Raw genomic sequence first — 17,888 nt, 5'->3', positions numbered from 1 at the left:
TGTGAGTATGTGGTCTATTTTTGAGAATGACCCATGTGCAGCAGAGAAGAATATGTGTTCTGAATTTTGTGAAGTGGAAGTCTCTGTAAACATCTGTTAAGTTCATTTGTTCAAGAGTTCGATTGAGTTCTTGTATTTCATTTCTTATTTTTAGTCTAGTTGATCTATCTGTTTGTGACAGTGGGGTGTTGAGGTCCCCCACTACAATTGTATTAGTGCATATATGACTTTTCATGTCCATTAGTATTTGCTTTATATAGTTGGGTGCACTAGTTTTTGGTGCATAGATATTTATGATTGTCATCTCTTCCTCTTGGGTTCTTCCCTTTACAAGGATGTAGTGTCCTTCTTCATCTCTCTTAATCAGTGTTGGTTTGAAATCTACTTGATCTGCCAAGAGGATAGCCACTCCTGCTTTTTTTCAGGTTCCCATCACATGGAGTATTGTTTTCCACCCTTTAACTTTCAGTCTATGAGTTTCCTTTTGAATGAAGTGTGTTTCTTGTATGCAGCATATTGTTGGATTTTGCTTCTTGACCCATTCTTTCAGTCTATTTCTTTTGATTAGTGAATTGAGACCATTAATGTCGATAGTTATAACTGAAATGTATTGACTTGTCATTGCCATGACTTTTTCTTTTTGTTAGGTTCTCCACCTTTACATTTAATTTCTTGTCATGCCAGATGGGTTCATTCTGCTTTGCTTCCTGAGATTGTGATCCTCAATGTCTCTTCCTAGGATATTGTGTAAAATTCTTTGGAGTGCTGGTTTGGTATTCATGAAGTTCCTAAGGTGCTCTTTGTCATGAAAGTATCTTATTTCTCCATCCATTTTGAAAGATAGTTTTGCAGGGTACATCAATCTGGGTTGGAGGCTGTTTTCTTTTAGGGCTTGGAATATGTCACTCCAAGCTCTTCTTGCCTTGATGGTTTGTGTTGAGAAGTCTGCTGTGATTCTGATGGGTTTTCCTTTGTATGTGATTTGTTTCTTTTCTCTGACTGCTTGTAGAATTTTGTTCTTCTGTTGTCTTTCTGGAATCTTAACAATTATATGCCTATGTGTAGATTTTTTTTGATCAAGGCTTATTCTGTGCAACTGGGGACCTTGGTAGGGCGTGGGCAAACCTGCCTGTCTGCAGCAGCCTGATTTGGTGTGTTCTGTGCAACTCAGGACCTCAGTAGGGCATGCACAGCCTTGCCTGTCTGCAGCAGGCTGATTCAGTGTGTTCTGTGTGACTCAGGACCTTGGTAGGGCATGGGCAGACCTGCCTGTCTGCAGTGGGGTGATTCGGCATCTTCTGGTATGTTTTTAATTCTTCCAGGAAGATATCAAGAAAGAGAATAGCTGGGTCAAATGGAACCCTTATTTTAGTTTTTGAGGAATTTCCACAGCAATTTCCACAGTGGTTGCAGCACTCTACACTCCCACTAATAGTGGAGAAGGGTTCCTTTTCCCCCATCCCAGACAGCATTTGTTATTGGCTGCTATCTTGATAGCAGCCATTCTTTCAATGCTTTGAAGGATTAGCTGAGTTTGCTTGTCTCCTTTTTATCTTTATTTTTTTAACCCTATTCATAAGCACATTCTAAACTGCAAAGCACTAGGTCTTAGTTGATATGGGAGAAATGACCAGCTTTCCACTTGAGAAATGAAATAGAAATGACCTCTGAGGCAAGGTGGGAAGTCACATTTTGAAACTGACACTGGCATCATCATCTACTGAGTCCTGAGAACTAGCAGAAAGCAAGCTGTCCTATCAATAGGTTTACCTCTTCTACTGTTTCCTGAGTATGTCAAAGAAAAATGCACAGTGTTAAACTAGCAAGCAAAATATTATTAAATTAAAATAAGGAAGGAATATTGAGCTTAACTCAAGATGGAAGGTTTTTAAGCACAGGGGTGATGAAGCAAAATCCTGGAAAATGTTGGAGAGCAGGATGTCCAGTGTAATTAAGTCATTCATAGTTGCTCATTGTGATTTATTGAAGTTAGCTTTCTACCCTCCCAGAGAGACTAGAAGACCCTTTGATTACATTTCAAAGAGATTGCTCCTAGGTCATTGAAAAAGACCTTCCTAGGTTGTCAAACAGGGAAATACTTTATTAGTGTTCTAACACAAATGCTCTAAAAAAGGAAGGTGGGAAGGAGGGTGTGTAACATAAGGAAAAAAACCCATCTAAAGTTTAGTAAAGCCAATGGGTGTCTTGGTCAAGTGAGAAGTAGATTATTTTGTTACACCACTAAAATCTAGGAATTTATTTTGGCAGCCACTTTGTTTGCTTGTTTAAGATAGGGTCTCCCTGTGTAGTTCAGGCTGGCCTCAGACTCATGGTGACCCTTCTACTTCTGTCTCTCAAGTCCTGGGATATTAGCCAGGCACCACCATGCCTGGCTTGGCAGCTACTGTAGTATTGTCCTAATTCACATACTTCCTTTGAGGAAGACCCAAATAGATAGACCCTCCCAGCCTTTGCCCAATATAATGACATACTTAACTATGTCCAACTTAACTATACTAAATGAAAACTTTTTTTTCAAAGTTTCAAATTTAACAATCCTTGATCCCCCTCCTAAACATACACCTTTTTCTTCCACCTGTACTGAAATTTCAATATTAACCTATGTTAAAAAAGACTCCTAATGCTGGGGATTTGGTTCAGGGTTATCACTCATGCCTGGGAATTCAACTCCCAGTACAAAACAACAACAACAACAACACCACCACCAACAACAATAAAATAGTGAAAAAGACTCCCACGACAGCCAAGAGGTTCAGATTCTCCTTTCCATTGTTTCTTGTTCTATTTTGAAGACCTCCTCCATTTTTTTTACATCTAACCACTCTAGATTCACTGATCATTTCCTTCCTTATGGTCATCATCTCTTCAGCTACCTGTGTGATTATTTCTGATTTATTTTCATCTAGAAATTTATTCATCTGGTTTGTTACTTCTGCTGCCACCATTTCATAAAATTCAGGTGGGAGGTGTTTGATTTCTTCTACCTCAGTGCCCTCTGGCCTTGCTTTGGGTGAAATGGGTATTTTAGATTGCATCTTACTTACTTCTGCATTTTCTCATTTTCTATTTTTACTTTTGGTTATTGTTTTCCATATTGAGGCTTGTAAGTTGCTTAAGGCAAGTAATCATATCAAGACTTTTTTAGGTAGTGGCTACTTTTCAGAGCTGACTTCTAGGTGTACCTGGCATTTGGCCTCTGACTCTGTCCCAGGATCCTAGCTCTTCTGTTTATGGGGGATAAAAGGTCACAGCCTATTGGCCTAGCACCTATTTCTTTGGTACTGGGCTGTCATCATATTGTTTATTTCCCCCAGACTATCTAGGTATTGATTGACACACAAGGAGGATCAGCCAGTCAAAACAGCTAAGTCACTTGGGCTAACTTAGTATAATCAGTAGTAGCTATTGCATCAAACACAACTAGAAAATGACAAACTTTAATAACTCATATTTGTCACCTTTAACCCTAGGTACAAGATTTATAGTTATATAACAAAGTCTAAGACAAATCAGAAAATTATATACAGTAAATATCTCCTCAATGGATCAACTTACCCCTTTTTACCATAAAGCAGTATTCAGCCATAGTGAGATATACTTAAATAGCTATTGATTCATAAGGGTGAGTGGCATGGGTGTGAAAGTATGAAGAAAAATGAACAAAAGAGACATTATGAATAAACAAGCGGTGGCAGATGTATAAAATGTGATAAGATTGATGTAGGAGGTCTTGTTAGGGGTAAAAGAAGTTAATCTTATTAGATAACAGTAACAGAGCAGACCACATAGTACCAGGTTAAATAATAGGGAATGGAGATGGCACTATAGGAAAAGGAAATAAGAAATAATACTAAGGGAACTGGTTGAAACACAGAAAGTGAGAAAAGAATGGGGAAAGAGTAGAAGGAGGGTCATCCAAACAAATAAAGTACTATTAACATGAGAGACACAAGAAAATGAGGGTTTAATCTCCAACCTCTGCCAAAAGAAAAAATAATTGAAAAATGAAAAGCATACCAATAATGGAGAGAAAGGAAAGGAGGGGGAGCGGAAAGAGTTCATATGCATTTCTGAATGAGTGTTTCTGTCCCAGGTCAGTAGTATGTAATCTTACAAGTCACATTCCTCCTTGCCCCTCTTTATAGTCTGTGAGTTTCTATGGAGGTTATTCAATTCAAGGGAGCCTCTCTCTCAGTTTGTGGCAGCTGTTCAAGCTGGGGAACTGGAGAGGTGTGGGGCCTTGTTTCTGAGGCGCCTGTTGTGGATTACTTCTTATTGAGAATCAATCTCAGTTACCCAATAGATTTTCCAGTTTGTGTGGGACAGGCTCCTGATATATGGAGGCTCCTGTGGGGTCTTAGCCCTGACTCTCAGCCCTGTAGTTAATCAGAGGAGAAACTAATCTTCTGAGGGCTAACTTGGGCAGATTCCTAAGGCCTAGCAAGGGCTCAGAGTACTGGGGGTGTCCCCTGTGTACCTGGAGTACCAGCCAGAATAGGCAGCCATTAATGCTCACTGCTTGCCCAGGCAGAGGGCGGGCCTATGGTGTCTGGGCTCTGGCTGAATTCAGGGTGGAGACTATTGTGTCTAGGGTGCTTGGAATACACTGAGTAATCCCCCCATTGCCCAGGGACTGGTGTCAGATCTCAGAAAGAGAGACTGGCAGATCTAGGATTGGAGCCAGACCATGAGAGCTCAGTGTAGGCTCAAGAGAGGCCAGGATGCTGAGTAGAGACTCAAACCAGGCCAGCGTTAGTTCTGTGTATGGAATGAATGTCCCAATTTGCTTGGGATAAACTGCAGGCTCCCAGCGGTGACTCAGGTGTGCTCAGAGTCCAACACTGAAGATGCCTAACACAGGCAGTGGTTGCTTGTTTATCCTCTCAGAGTCTGAGAATGAACATAAACGGAGGGGTCAGGGGAAGGAGCAGCTTCCTGGTCACTTGGCCCTGGTTTGTGCCATCTAGAAATGCTGCCAGGCCTCGATGGCAGTGAGGCGAGGGGCAGTATATACCTCAAGTCTCTCCTGTGTAGCTTGACTCTGCCGCATTACTTAGATTTCGCGAGCTGTGGCAGCTTCCCAAAATGGCTGTTGCTGTGCCGAGCACAGACTGAGCCCCTACTCACACTTGACTACTTCTTTGTCTCTTTCAAACATGTGCCTATGCGTCTCCTTCAAATAGATTTTTTTTTTTTTGTATCAGGGTATATATCCCTTCTCTCTTCCAATTATCTGTGTTTTTAGTTGATCTTCTCTGAGTCTCTCCAATGTGGCTCCTCCTCTATTCAGCCAGGCTGCTGTAACCCTCAAATCTGTTCTAATGTTTTGTGGCTCCTTACTCAGCTGTTAATTTTTGCTATATATATATTTCTGGAGATTGTACTCAGGGCCTTTGCATGCAGCCACATTCCCAGTCCTTTAAAGTGCTGGGATTATGCCTGGTTCCTAATTCATAATTGGCTAATTACTTCATTTAATGATGATTGGACTGAATGTACAAATACTTTCCTAGAACAATATGAGTTGATGACATAATAACAATTTTTCTCAGAAATACTCCATATTTTAGGGCCTTCTCTTACTAAAATATTTATCTCTTTTTTAAAAAATAATTTGTGTAACTATTATGCACATAATTTTATTTTTGAGATACATAATAACCCTGGAAGAAATGTAATTATAAGTTTTCATAAAAAGGAAGAATAAATAACCCTCATGAAATGTCCTCCTTTGAATACTGTTGGGAAACAAAATTGAATTCTCTTAAGGGAATACCCAGTGAATACCCAGCCAGTTTTTCTTTTATTTAGAGACAGGGCCTGCATAAGGTGGCAAAGCTGGCTTCAACCTTGTAGGCCTCTCATTGCAGCCGCCCAAAAAACTGGGATTGCAGACATGTGCCACCACTCACAAATCATGACTTGTATCTTTTAACAGAGACACAAGAATATATTTAGAAGAACTCATTCAGAGACTTGAGAATGATCAATTTACTACCTGATATGCCAACTGCAGCTGCCATATTTTTAAAGTAAATTACCTTTCTAAAGAACAAAATCATTAATAACAGAAGTAAAGATACACCTTTACTTTCAAAAATAATATTAACTCACATTTCATAAGTATATGCAGAGATTCATTTACAGATTTTAGTTGATATTAGAAATAATTGCTGGAAGTTATTCTAAAAGGTCTATTTTTACTTGCTGTCTTAATTTCATCTTTCAGCTCCCTGTGGTGGCCATTTCTCAGCTCCAAGTGGAGTCATTCTTTCTCCGGGTTGGCCAGGATACTACAAAGACTCTCTGAACTGTGAGTGGGTGATCGAAGCTGAACCTGGACACTCTATCAAAATTACATTTGAAAGGTCTCTGCAAATATTTTTTATGGCTTTTAAAAGAAGGATTATGTAAAAGACCAGTTGACATTCTCTGTTTCCTTTAACAAATCAATGTATAATTTTATTGTAATAGTCAATTGTGCTTTGAAGGCTTCAGACTGTTTGCCCCCTTTTAACCTTTTGCCCTGTTTTCCAGTTAATTTTCTATTTGTCTGATTCTATATTCATACTACTGAAATATGCAAGGCTGACCTTTTTGCTTTATGTATATGCACAGCACTGATATACAAACATGTGACCTTTAACTTAATGAGTTTAGTTGTCCTGTATTTTGAAGGGGCTATGCATTTTGTTCTGCTACATTTCAAGAGGCAAAGGTGCTGTAAAAACATTCAAATTGATATTGTATTGCAGCCCAAAACGCTCATGCACACAATCCATATGACTATACATCCAAGTCCTGAAAATTGTCTAGGTCTTCAGCATGTATTAATATCTAAATAGCTGAAGGTTTTTTCCCTTACAAATATATTGTTAATCAAATAATCTATACCATGAAAGACCATAACATTGAATATTCTAAGAGTTAAAGGTGTGAAGCTTCTGGTTTATTATGGGATCATATTTTTAAAAAATCATTACTTTTGCAGTTCTATTATCGACTTCCATCATATCTTGACCTCTTTCTTAAAAAAGCAAATAAAAAAATCTTTTAAAGTACTGTGTCCTCTTGATATAAACACAGCAGAGTATCTTGATTAGTGTTTAATGATTGAATTTCACCAAACTAACTTGTCGAGTCCATAAATGAAAAGGCCTTCATTGATTTAACTTATCCATGCTAGTGTTAAAATTTACATGAGAAAAAAATGTTTTAGCAGTAATAAAGTATTAAACATTTTTTAAGGGCTCATCTATGTTGCTATGAGCTATACAACCTTCCTCTGACAATATTCGCTTGCTTTGGCTGCTGGAAGAAAATAACATAAACAATGTGGCTTACCCAATGACTAGTTCTCATAGTTCTGAAGTCCAGAAGGCTGAGATCTAAGTGATCTCATCAAAAGATGTGTGTTCTGGCTTGCTAAAAACTATTGTCTCTATCTAACTTCATACGGAATTCTCTCTGTATTTATACCTGAATATCCTCTTCTTAATTATCTTATTTTGTTTGTTTTATGGTACTGGAAATAGAACCTAGGGCTTTCACGCTGAGCTACATGGCCAGCTCTTTTTCATGTTGAGACCCTAAATTGCTTGTGATGGGTTTGAGCTTGCGCGCTTCCTACCTCAGTCTCCCAGTGGGCTGGAATTACAATTGCGCAGCTCCAAACAGGGCTTCTCCTAATGATTGCTTTGAAGGCCCTCTTAACATAGTCAGACTCAGAAGTGCTGGGGATTATGATTTCAACATGTGAATTTTGAGGGATACAATTTAGCCATAACTTTGAGCCATGTATGTTTTATTTAGAATAATTTGGCAGGGTCTGTTTTATGTTAAAACAAAGCCTCTGCTTAGTAGTTGACGTGGTTTACATTTCTGTAGTAATTTCCTCTCTCTCTCTCTGCTTCTCTGCTGCTTTGAGTCAGAGTCTCACTATGTAGTTCAGATTGACCTAGTAGTCTTAGCCAGCCAGGCTAGCTTCAAATTCAACAATCCGCTTGCCTCAGCTTTTTGAGGGGTGGGATTACAAGCATGTGCCACCATGCTCAACTTGAAAAGCATCTTATTTATTGATTATCAAATCTTCATCAGATATTACTACTTCGTGAATGGAGAATCGAAATTAATTAACCTTACTTTATTACAGAAAATCATATTTGGTTTAAAATACAATACATATTTGGTTTATAATACTATAGTATTATATTACTGATTATATTGTTGAGTAACTTTTTAAAATTACATTGATTTGGGCAAAAGGTCAGAGATTTAGTTTATGATTTTCATTTTTTAAACTTTGAACATTGCATTTAAAGGATAACTATATTTGTCATTATCATATTACTCTTTTACATGAACACATATATTTGTGAAATATATAATTTCAGTATTTTGTTATTCTTAGCACTGTTTTGTATCAAAATTTGTAATATTAAGGTAGAAAATTTCATATTTTATTATACTTACATAGTTCATAGCATCTGCCATTGTTACTTCTCTCATTGCTGGAACGAAACGTCTGATCCTACAAATTAAAGAAGGAAAGGTGTATTTTAGCTCACAGTTTATGGAGGTTTCAGTTCACAGTTGGCTGGCTCCAAGGCAGGACAGAGGACAAACAGTCCATGGCAGAGCTGGCAGAGGCAGCAAGCAATGAGCCTTCTGGACTTTGGCCTCACCCAGGCTACAAGCCTTATGGTTGGTGTCACCTACACCAGGGTGGGCCTTCCCATTTTTCCCACCCAGGGGAATAATATTCCTCACCAATCAGTGAGGACTGGTGAATGATAGTTCACCAATCCGGGAGCTAATTTCACATACCTTAGATCCAGCCCCCACCCATCCGCACATGAGACTTTGGGGGACATCTAGGTACAGGCCATCGCAGCACCTGTCACTCTGATCGTTCTCATTAGCCATTATCCTTCGATAGCCAAGTGAAAAGGCCGGGGTCCTACTTCAAATACAGAGAAAAGCCTAGTCCCTCTTTAAATTTTCAGATGATTTCTAAAGATGTGGTTTTATTTTGTGTTTGTTTGTTTGCTTTTGCTTTCCAGGTCTGATTTCTTCTCGGATTATCCCACTCGTGAAAGCCTGAGGCTGCTGCCCTTTCTCAATGTTGCCGTGCTCTAATTTGTAACACTTTCCTTCATTCTCAAAAAACTATGGTACTAGGTGAAGACAAAGAAAGTTACTGCACAATCCAGAGTAATTTACGATTGAGAAAGCCTTCACTCTCCTAAACGGGTTTCACAGTTTCCCATCCCAGGCATCAGTGCCTGTAGCTCTCCAGTCCCCTCTGTTGTGTCAGATCCTTTTCTATCATTAATTGCTCTTTCTTCTGGGATCCTCAACTTTTTTTTCCCTATCCCATAATGCCATACTCCAGAATTTAGCAGAATAAATCTCAGAATACCTGTTACTTTATCATGCACGGCAGTTTAACTCTGTTTCTCCAATTCCCCAGTGAGGTGATACTGTGAAGTAGAAGTGTATCTTGCCTTTCTTTCCAAACATGACAATGAAGAGGGTTTTTTTCCCCCCTAAATCAAACAACAGTGTTCTCCTTTGAAGAATTCACCCTTTTTCACTCTCCTGCTGATTGAAACTATAACTAAATTAAAATAACATTTACTTCATTCCCTTATATTCAATTTAAAGATAAACCTAAAATTTATTGCTAGGAAATGAGGTTAAGTGACAGAAACACAAAATGCATTATTATGTTCAAAATCATCCTGTGGCTTGCTAATGGAAATAATCATCAATAAATAAACACCTGATATCTTTCAACCCAAAGTAGACTATTTGGAGTTGCCCACTTGAGAAGCATTTTGATTGCAAAGCAAAACCTACAATTCAGAGTGTACACATTATAACTTTTCATTTTGAACTTATGTTTGAAAGCACTATTTTCTTTTCCCAAAATTCTTAACATATATTCTCTGTCCTTCCCAACAGGCCAATCAGCATGTGTCTCTTTGTTATTTACCTCTCTTAAATAAATACCTTTAGAATTGTCCAAACCGAATCACATACATAGTAGTATATATATTACAGTGATTTAGATCATTCCCAAGTTGCCTTCCTAGTGAAATCCCTCCAGCCATTTTATAAGATCTAATACTAGTTAGACAAGAAAAACCCCTAATTTATTTTCTCTAAATATAGTTACTTAGCACATTTTATCCTACCAATCTTATTCCCTTAACTGTTTACTAAGGCACAAATCTTTTAAATTACGCTACAGGCAAGAAATTGAAAAGTAATTTTCAGTACTAGAGTTTGTACGTGGTAACAATTATCAGTCCTGCAGTTGAACCAGAGAATGCCTGGGGTGAAGAATGATTCCCAGGGTCCAAAGATTTTGGTTCTCCCCTTGAACATTACCAATCAGGGACTTGCCAACTGTGTCTCATGTCTTAATCTCTAAATTACACATTCAAGTCAATCTCATAGGTCCTTCACCTCCTGGATAGCAATCATTTAAAAAAAAAACTGCTCCTTGTTAATTAGCCTGAAAACTAGAAGAACCAGGAGTTAGAATGGCTTAAAACTCTATCAATGGTATTTTCAACATTTAAGAGTATACAAAGAATAGCTGTATCAATTTTTTCCTTTGAATCATACTTTATAAATATAAAATAAAATTTCAATTTTAAATATCCTAAGCTGAAATGTTCCTTTTGGGGCATTCTCCAATTTGATCTTTCCTCATAGACACACAAATGCCTATAAAAGGCTTGATTTGGAGATATTTGAAGAAAAAAATATGTATTTCGATGTCTTCACCTGTTTCTTCTTTTCTTAAAATTCTTTAGGAATGTGAGACTTTGCTTGATTGAATGCTGCTAATATTCCACGTGCTTTGCCAGAAAATCCATTCTAACCCATCATATACTTGGGAGTAATTCATTAGCAAAGGGAAGAGGAACATATTCCATCAAATTATAAAACATATGTATTTATCCATTAGATATCCAAAATACATCCAAAATATATGCATTTATCCATTAGATTTGTGGTATGAGAAGCCACACTCACATCTGACATCTCTGTTACCATTTCTTTTTTCATTGATCTTATAATGGCTTGATGCTTTATTTTTCGCCAAAGATTATCTTAAGAAAACAGGATAATATTTATAACTACCTAATACATACTAGTTTTTTTGAAAAAAAAAACTAATTTCTTTCCAATTTTCAGACAGGCTCTTCAAAGGATACCAGTTCAATGGTTTCTAATAATTTCTTTCACTCTAATATTTTTGTGGAAGTTGGCTTTAAGCAATAAAGTTGTATTTATGGTAGACATATATTTTTAATTCTATTACTCATGAATAACAAATTAACTTGGTTTTTAAAAATCAAATTTAAATAATATTTAAAAGTCAAATAATATAATTAGGATTATATCACAGCAATTTAAAAATTTTCATCTTTGGTTCCAATTCTACCAATTGATTAGTTTATTGAAAAAGTTAAAAATATTTATAGTTATTTAATATTTATTTATTTATTTATTTATTTATTTATTTATTTAACATTTAGTGGTCTCCTTGAGATTATCTCAAGCAGAGTAAATCAATGAACTCTTCCAACAAATGTATGTGATTTAAATTGTTTACCTGTTCTTTGTATACCCAAATAGTTAACCAGTCTTAGTGTCAGATCTGCAGGGGAGTTTTATTTTTGCTTCTTCATGTAGTTTCCAAATTTTCTGGTGATCTGGCAGCCCCTAACTCTAAATAAATGGTGCTCATGTTACTATCATTATCTGAAGTGCATCTTTCTATTCCTTTTTCCATCCTTACCTCTCTGATCAAAATCTTTTGGTTAAGTCTTCAAAGAATTTTTTTAATGTTTTAAGTTATTAGGTCCAATTTCATTTTTCAAATTATATACTGATTCTGTTGTTTGTTTATTCTGAAAAATATGCATTTAGTGCTGTAAATGAATAGTACTTTGAGGTAATTTATGAGAAATTTATACAAACTATCTTAATACACAAAATCAAAGATACACAATTTATTGTGTAACCTTATCTCATTTAGCGTGTTATTATAATACATTTTGTAGCTCCCCAGAGAAAAATCTGTGATGATTTTCTTTTTAAAGATTCACTGCAAATGAACAATGTTCTCTATGTCACCAATTAATGTTGATATTCTATTAAGAATTAAATCTTCTCACTTTTCAGTTCAAAGTAACCCCTCACTCTTCTGCTGTCAGATGACTGGCTATCAAAGTGAAATTCTAATTTCAGCATTCACACTAAATTCACTACAGAGCAACCAAATAGTACATTCATGATGCAGTTGCCTGATCATCATTTAAAGAACTTAGCGTGTGCTTAGCTTTCCTTCTGTATAGTATTATAGATATTTTGAGAGAAATACAATATATTCCAAGTTGTAAAATTAGAAAATAAATGCATAAAATTCTTACATTTTATTAAGTAAATTGCTTAACAGAAAGTAGCAGTGACAGAGTTGAAACATATTTCAATTTTTCTTTCATGCTCTTGTGGGTTGAACTCAGGGCCTCATATGTGCTAGCCAAGCACTCTACCATGGAGCCACAACCTCGGTTTTACTTTATGTTTTATTTGGAGATAATATCTCAGTAGGGTGCCCAGTCTGGGTTTGAAATTGTCATCCTCCTGCTTCACCGTTCTGAGTAGCTGGGGTCTTAGGACTGTACTGCCACACCTGGTCAGCTGTTGCTTTTAAAACTATATTAAACTATATACTTAAGTTTGACTGTTCATATGCCATGTTCATAATCATGTCAGAGATTAATATAATAAGAGTTTCTAAATTTTGTAACCAGTCAGCTTTTTGTGGGCATTTGTTTTGACCCAGTTTGGGTTTTTAATGCTTTGTTTTGAGGAATAATGGGCTTAATTTTTAAAAAATATTTTAACTCGATCCAAATAACTACCCTGATTTGATCATAGGACTCTGTAGACATGTGTTGAATTATGACACCTCATCTTCATACTTTTATACATTTTTCTGTGGTGGTGGATACTGAACCCACGACTTCACCTATGCTAGGCGAGTACAGTACTTATGTCACTGAGTTTTATCCCCAGGCCTGTGGTTTAACTTTGTATCATACCTGGGATAGACTGATGGTCATGAAAATAAAAAAGATTCTCTAGAAAGTAGTACATATTTCAAACTATAAATTATTTTTTCAAAGTGTCCTGGAGATAAATGGAGAAATAACATACTGAAAATGTATTGGAAGATGCATTTTTTAATTGTTTATTGGTACATTTAAGGTATACAATATGATAACATTCATCATTGGGAATTTATACCTTTACATTATATATCTTGGTTCTTACTTTTTCTATGTGTGAAAATACACGGTTAATTATGGAAATATCCAATTATGCTGAAATATTGTTTTCTTATAATTTGGTAACTAAACTACGGAAAAAACCACATTATTGTTTTTAACATATTTCATTTCTTGAATTTATCCAATAAATATTTTTTGAATTTTCATGTAAAGGACTGACATAAATAGATACTACCTGACCTCAAGGTGCTTACAAAAACTCTGAAGAGAATAAGTGGTCACAAAAGCAAACACAACTATGATTAATGTAACAAAAGGCACAGTAGATTGTGGCCATGCAATGAAGGAGCTCAGCTACCCTATGGGGTCAGAGCAGGTATTCCTGTCACACATTTAAGGTGGAACAGAAAGATGGGTAGTAAAACAAACCTTGGCTAAAGTAGGAAAACACTTTCCTGGGCTGCAAGACATTTATGGGCAGAACAGTGAGATACCTTTCCATGAGTAGAACTGCTCTTTGTTGTTATACTTATAATTAAAAGTTATTTTCAAATGTAAATTCTATAAAAATTTAATATCCAAAATCTGTACAAAAATATGTAAAACAAATGCCAGATTTTAAATGTATATACTATTAAAATGAGAATCTGATTAAAAATGAATATAAATCACATATTTTTCATAGAAATAAAGATAGCAACTAAAGATGGCTCCACAGATATGCTTAGTTAATGAATAGGCCATTTATTTTCAGATAATAATCCATAATATTTCAATGATATTTTACTTATGACCAAGTACATACACTTCACTTTTTAGTGGTAAGTTTCCATAGGAATAAAGATCTGTATCTTTAGCATTTACAGAAGAATAGATCATAAGTGATGTCTTACGACAAGCCAACGAGAATTATAAAAGTAATAAAAATTAATATTAATTAAAATAGCAATTTAAAATATAATTTTCCTATATGTGTATTATTGTAATAAATGCATCTTTACATGTGTCTCTTCATCACAGGTTTCAGACTGAACTAAATTATGATGTTCTGGAAGTTCATGACGGGTCAAATCTTCTGTCACCCTTGCTTGGATCTTACAATGGCACGCAAGTGCCCCAGTTTCTCTTCAGTAGCAGTAATTTTATATACCTTCTATTTACAACAGACAACAGCCGTTCTAATAATGGCTTCAAGATTCATTATGAAAGTAAGTGATTGCAAAATATTTTCTGACTTATCCATTTCGTTTGTCCTACCTTTTGTGTTATCATTGTGTAACTAAGAGAACTAGTAGCTTATTTATTTTTTTAAATCAATGTTTTCCTTGTTCTTCAAGCATGCTAATACTTTGAAAATGTGTACTTTAGAAAAGTCTGCCATTTTCAAACAATATCAATCTAATATCATTATAAAAGCAAGCATTAAGAACATTTTAGAACTATCAAATAGTTCTTTAAAAAATGAGTACATGTGCTAATAATTTACGTACAGTTTTAAAAAGCAGATGCTAGGAATATAAACACTCATATCCTTTTTGAATCACTTTATATATCAACTATTGCTTCATATTTTGCATGATTTGCAAATTCCACCTAAAAGCTCAGAATTTTGTTTAAAATGTCTAAAACATTTTGAATATTAAAACTTATAGTGGTAATTTATATAAGAATATGTCTTTTAATTTATAAACTTCTTCAGTATTTATATATTTATGACTGTATTGCATATGATGTATTTTATATATATACAATGTATACATGTTATATATATATACAAAGTCACATATATGCACACATTTTTATTGAAAAATGCATTGTCACATATGTGCATGAAATAGTTTGAGTAAATAGATCTATCACCACACTTAAGAGAGTGCTAGAAAATATCTTTATTTCAAGTGCAAATATTATTTTCTTAATTTTTCTATTCAAGTCCATGGTGATCCTTTTTCCCTCAAGAAAAGAATTGTGAATTTGAAATTTAATAGCTTTCCATGTACTATTGGGCATCTTGCCTTAGTAAATGTGGTCAATGAATTCACAGGTTCTTAAAAGAATAATCAATATATTTTGGTGCTTATTCCTTTTTAATTTTATTATCCACAATACTATGTAATTCTACTTATTTTCTTTTCATTCAAACTTTAAGACATGGAAGTGTGTTCTCAACATTATTATAAAATACAACAAGAGGATTCTCACAGACTTGAAAATTAAAATGAATTAAAGGGCCTTAATGAGTTCTGTACTTTAACTTGTACTTGTTAAGACAGAGTAATTGTTTTTAAAAAATCTTTCAATACTAATTATTACTCGCAATTAAAAACTAACATTTCCTATGCACCCTAAAGCACATTCAATCTCCCTTGATCCAAGATATGTGTTCTTTATCATGGGCCAGACCCAGGCCTATTTTAAGGACTAAATGAAGTAGGATATTTAATATGCAGTAAGTTCTCAATAAATGATCCTCTTTTATTATTTATGTAAAAACTAAACAAATTAGTATAAAAAGGGGGAAATCCACATCAAGCACACTCCTCTGTCATCAAGATTGTCACTTCTGTGTCATTAGTAAATGACATAGGCTATCTTAGTAGCAAGGGCTAGGGCCATGTAAGGCAAAGGGGCAGCTGAGAATTGAGGAGAGTTAAGGCGACAGTGAGACACACTGGATATCAATCGGTTCAATCTGGCCAAAGGCAGGGACTTTCTATTTTAATCCATTTACAAGAAATTACTTCTCTCATTTTTATTGTTAGTCTTGTAGTTTATTGTCATTAGGAGATATTCTGCAACATTATAAATCCTTTGTTGTCAAGAAATAAGCAGGACCCACTGTATCAATAAATTTCCCTAGCTGATGTTACTAATTTGTCCTTTTTTAAATGAACCATTCACAAAGCTCAAAAGTAGCTGGTTATGGAAACTTTAAAAATACATTTGGCACTTAGTAAATTTGTGATTTTAAACTCAAACTTTGTTTAAAATACTTGGTTTCCTCAGTGAGTCAAAATCGCATGGAAAGGATTCCTTTCAAAGCCACCCAGATTAGAATCCACATCTTTTTTTTTTTTAACTGCACTTTATCTTCCTGTCAAAACAAGAAAATTGAAAAAGTATACCAATTCCATAAGATTATTATTTTTAAACATATTATAATAAGGATAACAAAGAATACTTTAGGAGCATAATCCACATTTTGTTTCAGTGTAGTTGTTTTGCCCAAGAAAATTCACTTCTGTTTGTTGTACTGTATCAATTGAAATACACATATAAATCCATAAGAGTCCTGAAACTAATCTTTCATGAATACCAAGGAAAGCTGTAAAAAGTCTTCTTGGATATTTAAGTTTTCAGAAGTACTTTAAAATTAAAAATGGAAACAAAACAAAAGCATAGACCCAGATATCATCTCCCAAAGCATATTTTATGTGCATTTATTGATATGATTTTTTTTATTTATGAAGATACAATACATTTAAAAGAATGTACAACTTAAAGAACACTTGTTATATTTATTATCAATAGATGTGGAGTGAGGACGAAATAAATTATAACTTAAAATATTCAAATATTTGTATTATTTAGAATAAATAATTTTAAAGTCTTTTTTGAGATTCTACTTTTTTGAAAAGTCAAGTAATTTAAAACAATAAGAAAAATGAGAAAATGTTAATATCATTCGTTTAATGCAGACACAGGCTTCTGAAAATTATGGATACAGTCAAAATGTGAGAATCTTAAAACTGTTTTATCAGTTACATTGTATTTTTTTGACTATTTGCTAATAAGTCATACTGATATCTATTCACCTTGATCTTTTATATTTTCTCAATTTTGCAACATTTCCATTGCTGTAAATTTACCTTGGATTATTTGTGTGTTAATCAGTTAGGCAATATTTCTTTAAACTTATTCCTTGACTTCTAGATTTACATAACATAGTGAGGGGCATAAAAAGAAATACATCACTTCACTCATTAAGTGAAGAAATAGAGAGGACAAATGAAATTATTAACCATGTACTGTTCATTGACCTCTAATCAGTATAATCTGAAACCATTAAAATAACTTTTAGGTAAATTTAGCAATAATTTACACTGTGCGGAATTTTTATGGCCCCCATTTCTATGATTTCATATGATTTTTATAGTGTTAAAATTTGAGAGATAAGAAGGTAACATTGGCTCAGTACAGGAAGAGCTAGACTGCAAGGAAAGGAATTAAGGTGTTCTACTGAAGACAGAAGATTGTGACCATTAAGCAGGCAAGTGAAGGCATCTCTGGAAGAGACAGAAAGCATAAAATTGGTGAGGAGTCTTAACCTGCTTGGTGTGAAGTATAACCTTTGGAAGAGAAGGGTAATTACAAAAATGGGATTCAGTTTGAAAATCTTTAATGGCAGGATGATAATTTTGAATCTGATTCCATTAGCAAAAGGTATAAAAGAAATGAAATATTTTTATACTATGTCTGTGTAAAATTGTACTTAAAATAGATTGCAGATGAAACATCTCTCCGTGAAAGAGAGACTGGACATTACTGTTT

The 17,888-nt window shown here is 34.8% G+C and overlaps 1 protein-coding gene across 6 annotated transcripts in view; it reads left to right on the top strand.

Annotated features, from left to right (window-relative positions):
* Csmd3 (CUB and Sushi multiple domains 3) overlaps positions 1-17,888 on the top strand; it is a 1,141,260-nt gene that overhangs the window by 713,047 nt on the left and 410,325 nt on the right. For all 6 annotated transcript variants that reach the window (XM_087190703.1, XM_087190702.1, XM_087190706.1 and 3 more), the window contains 2 exons: positions 6,251-6,389; positions 14,358-14,545. In XM_087190703.1, the coding sequence (XP_087046829.1) occupies positions 6,251-6,389; positions 14,358-14,545 (327 nt within the window). The remainder of the gene's footprint in view (positions 1-6,250; positions 6,390-14,357; positions 14,546-17,888) is intronic.

Source organism: Heterocephalus glaber, unplaced genomic scaffold, assembly GCF_053883595.1.
Source record: "Heterocephalus glaber isolate CG9 unplaced genomic scaffold, H.glaber_assembly_v1.0 deba00001555, whole genome shotgun sequence".
NCBI classification, from domain to species: Eukaryota; Metazoa; Chordata; class Mammalia; order Rodentia; family Bathyergidae; genus Heterocephalus; species Heterocephalus glaber.
This window is presented reverse-complemented; position numbering and strand designations above follow the sequence as displayed.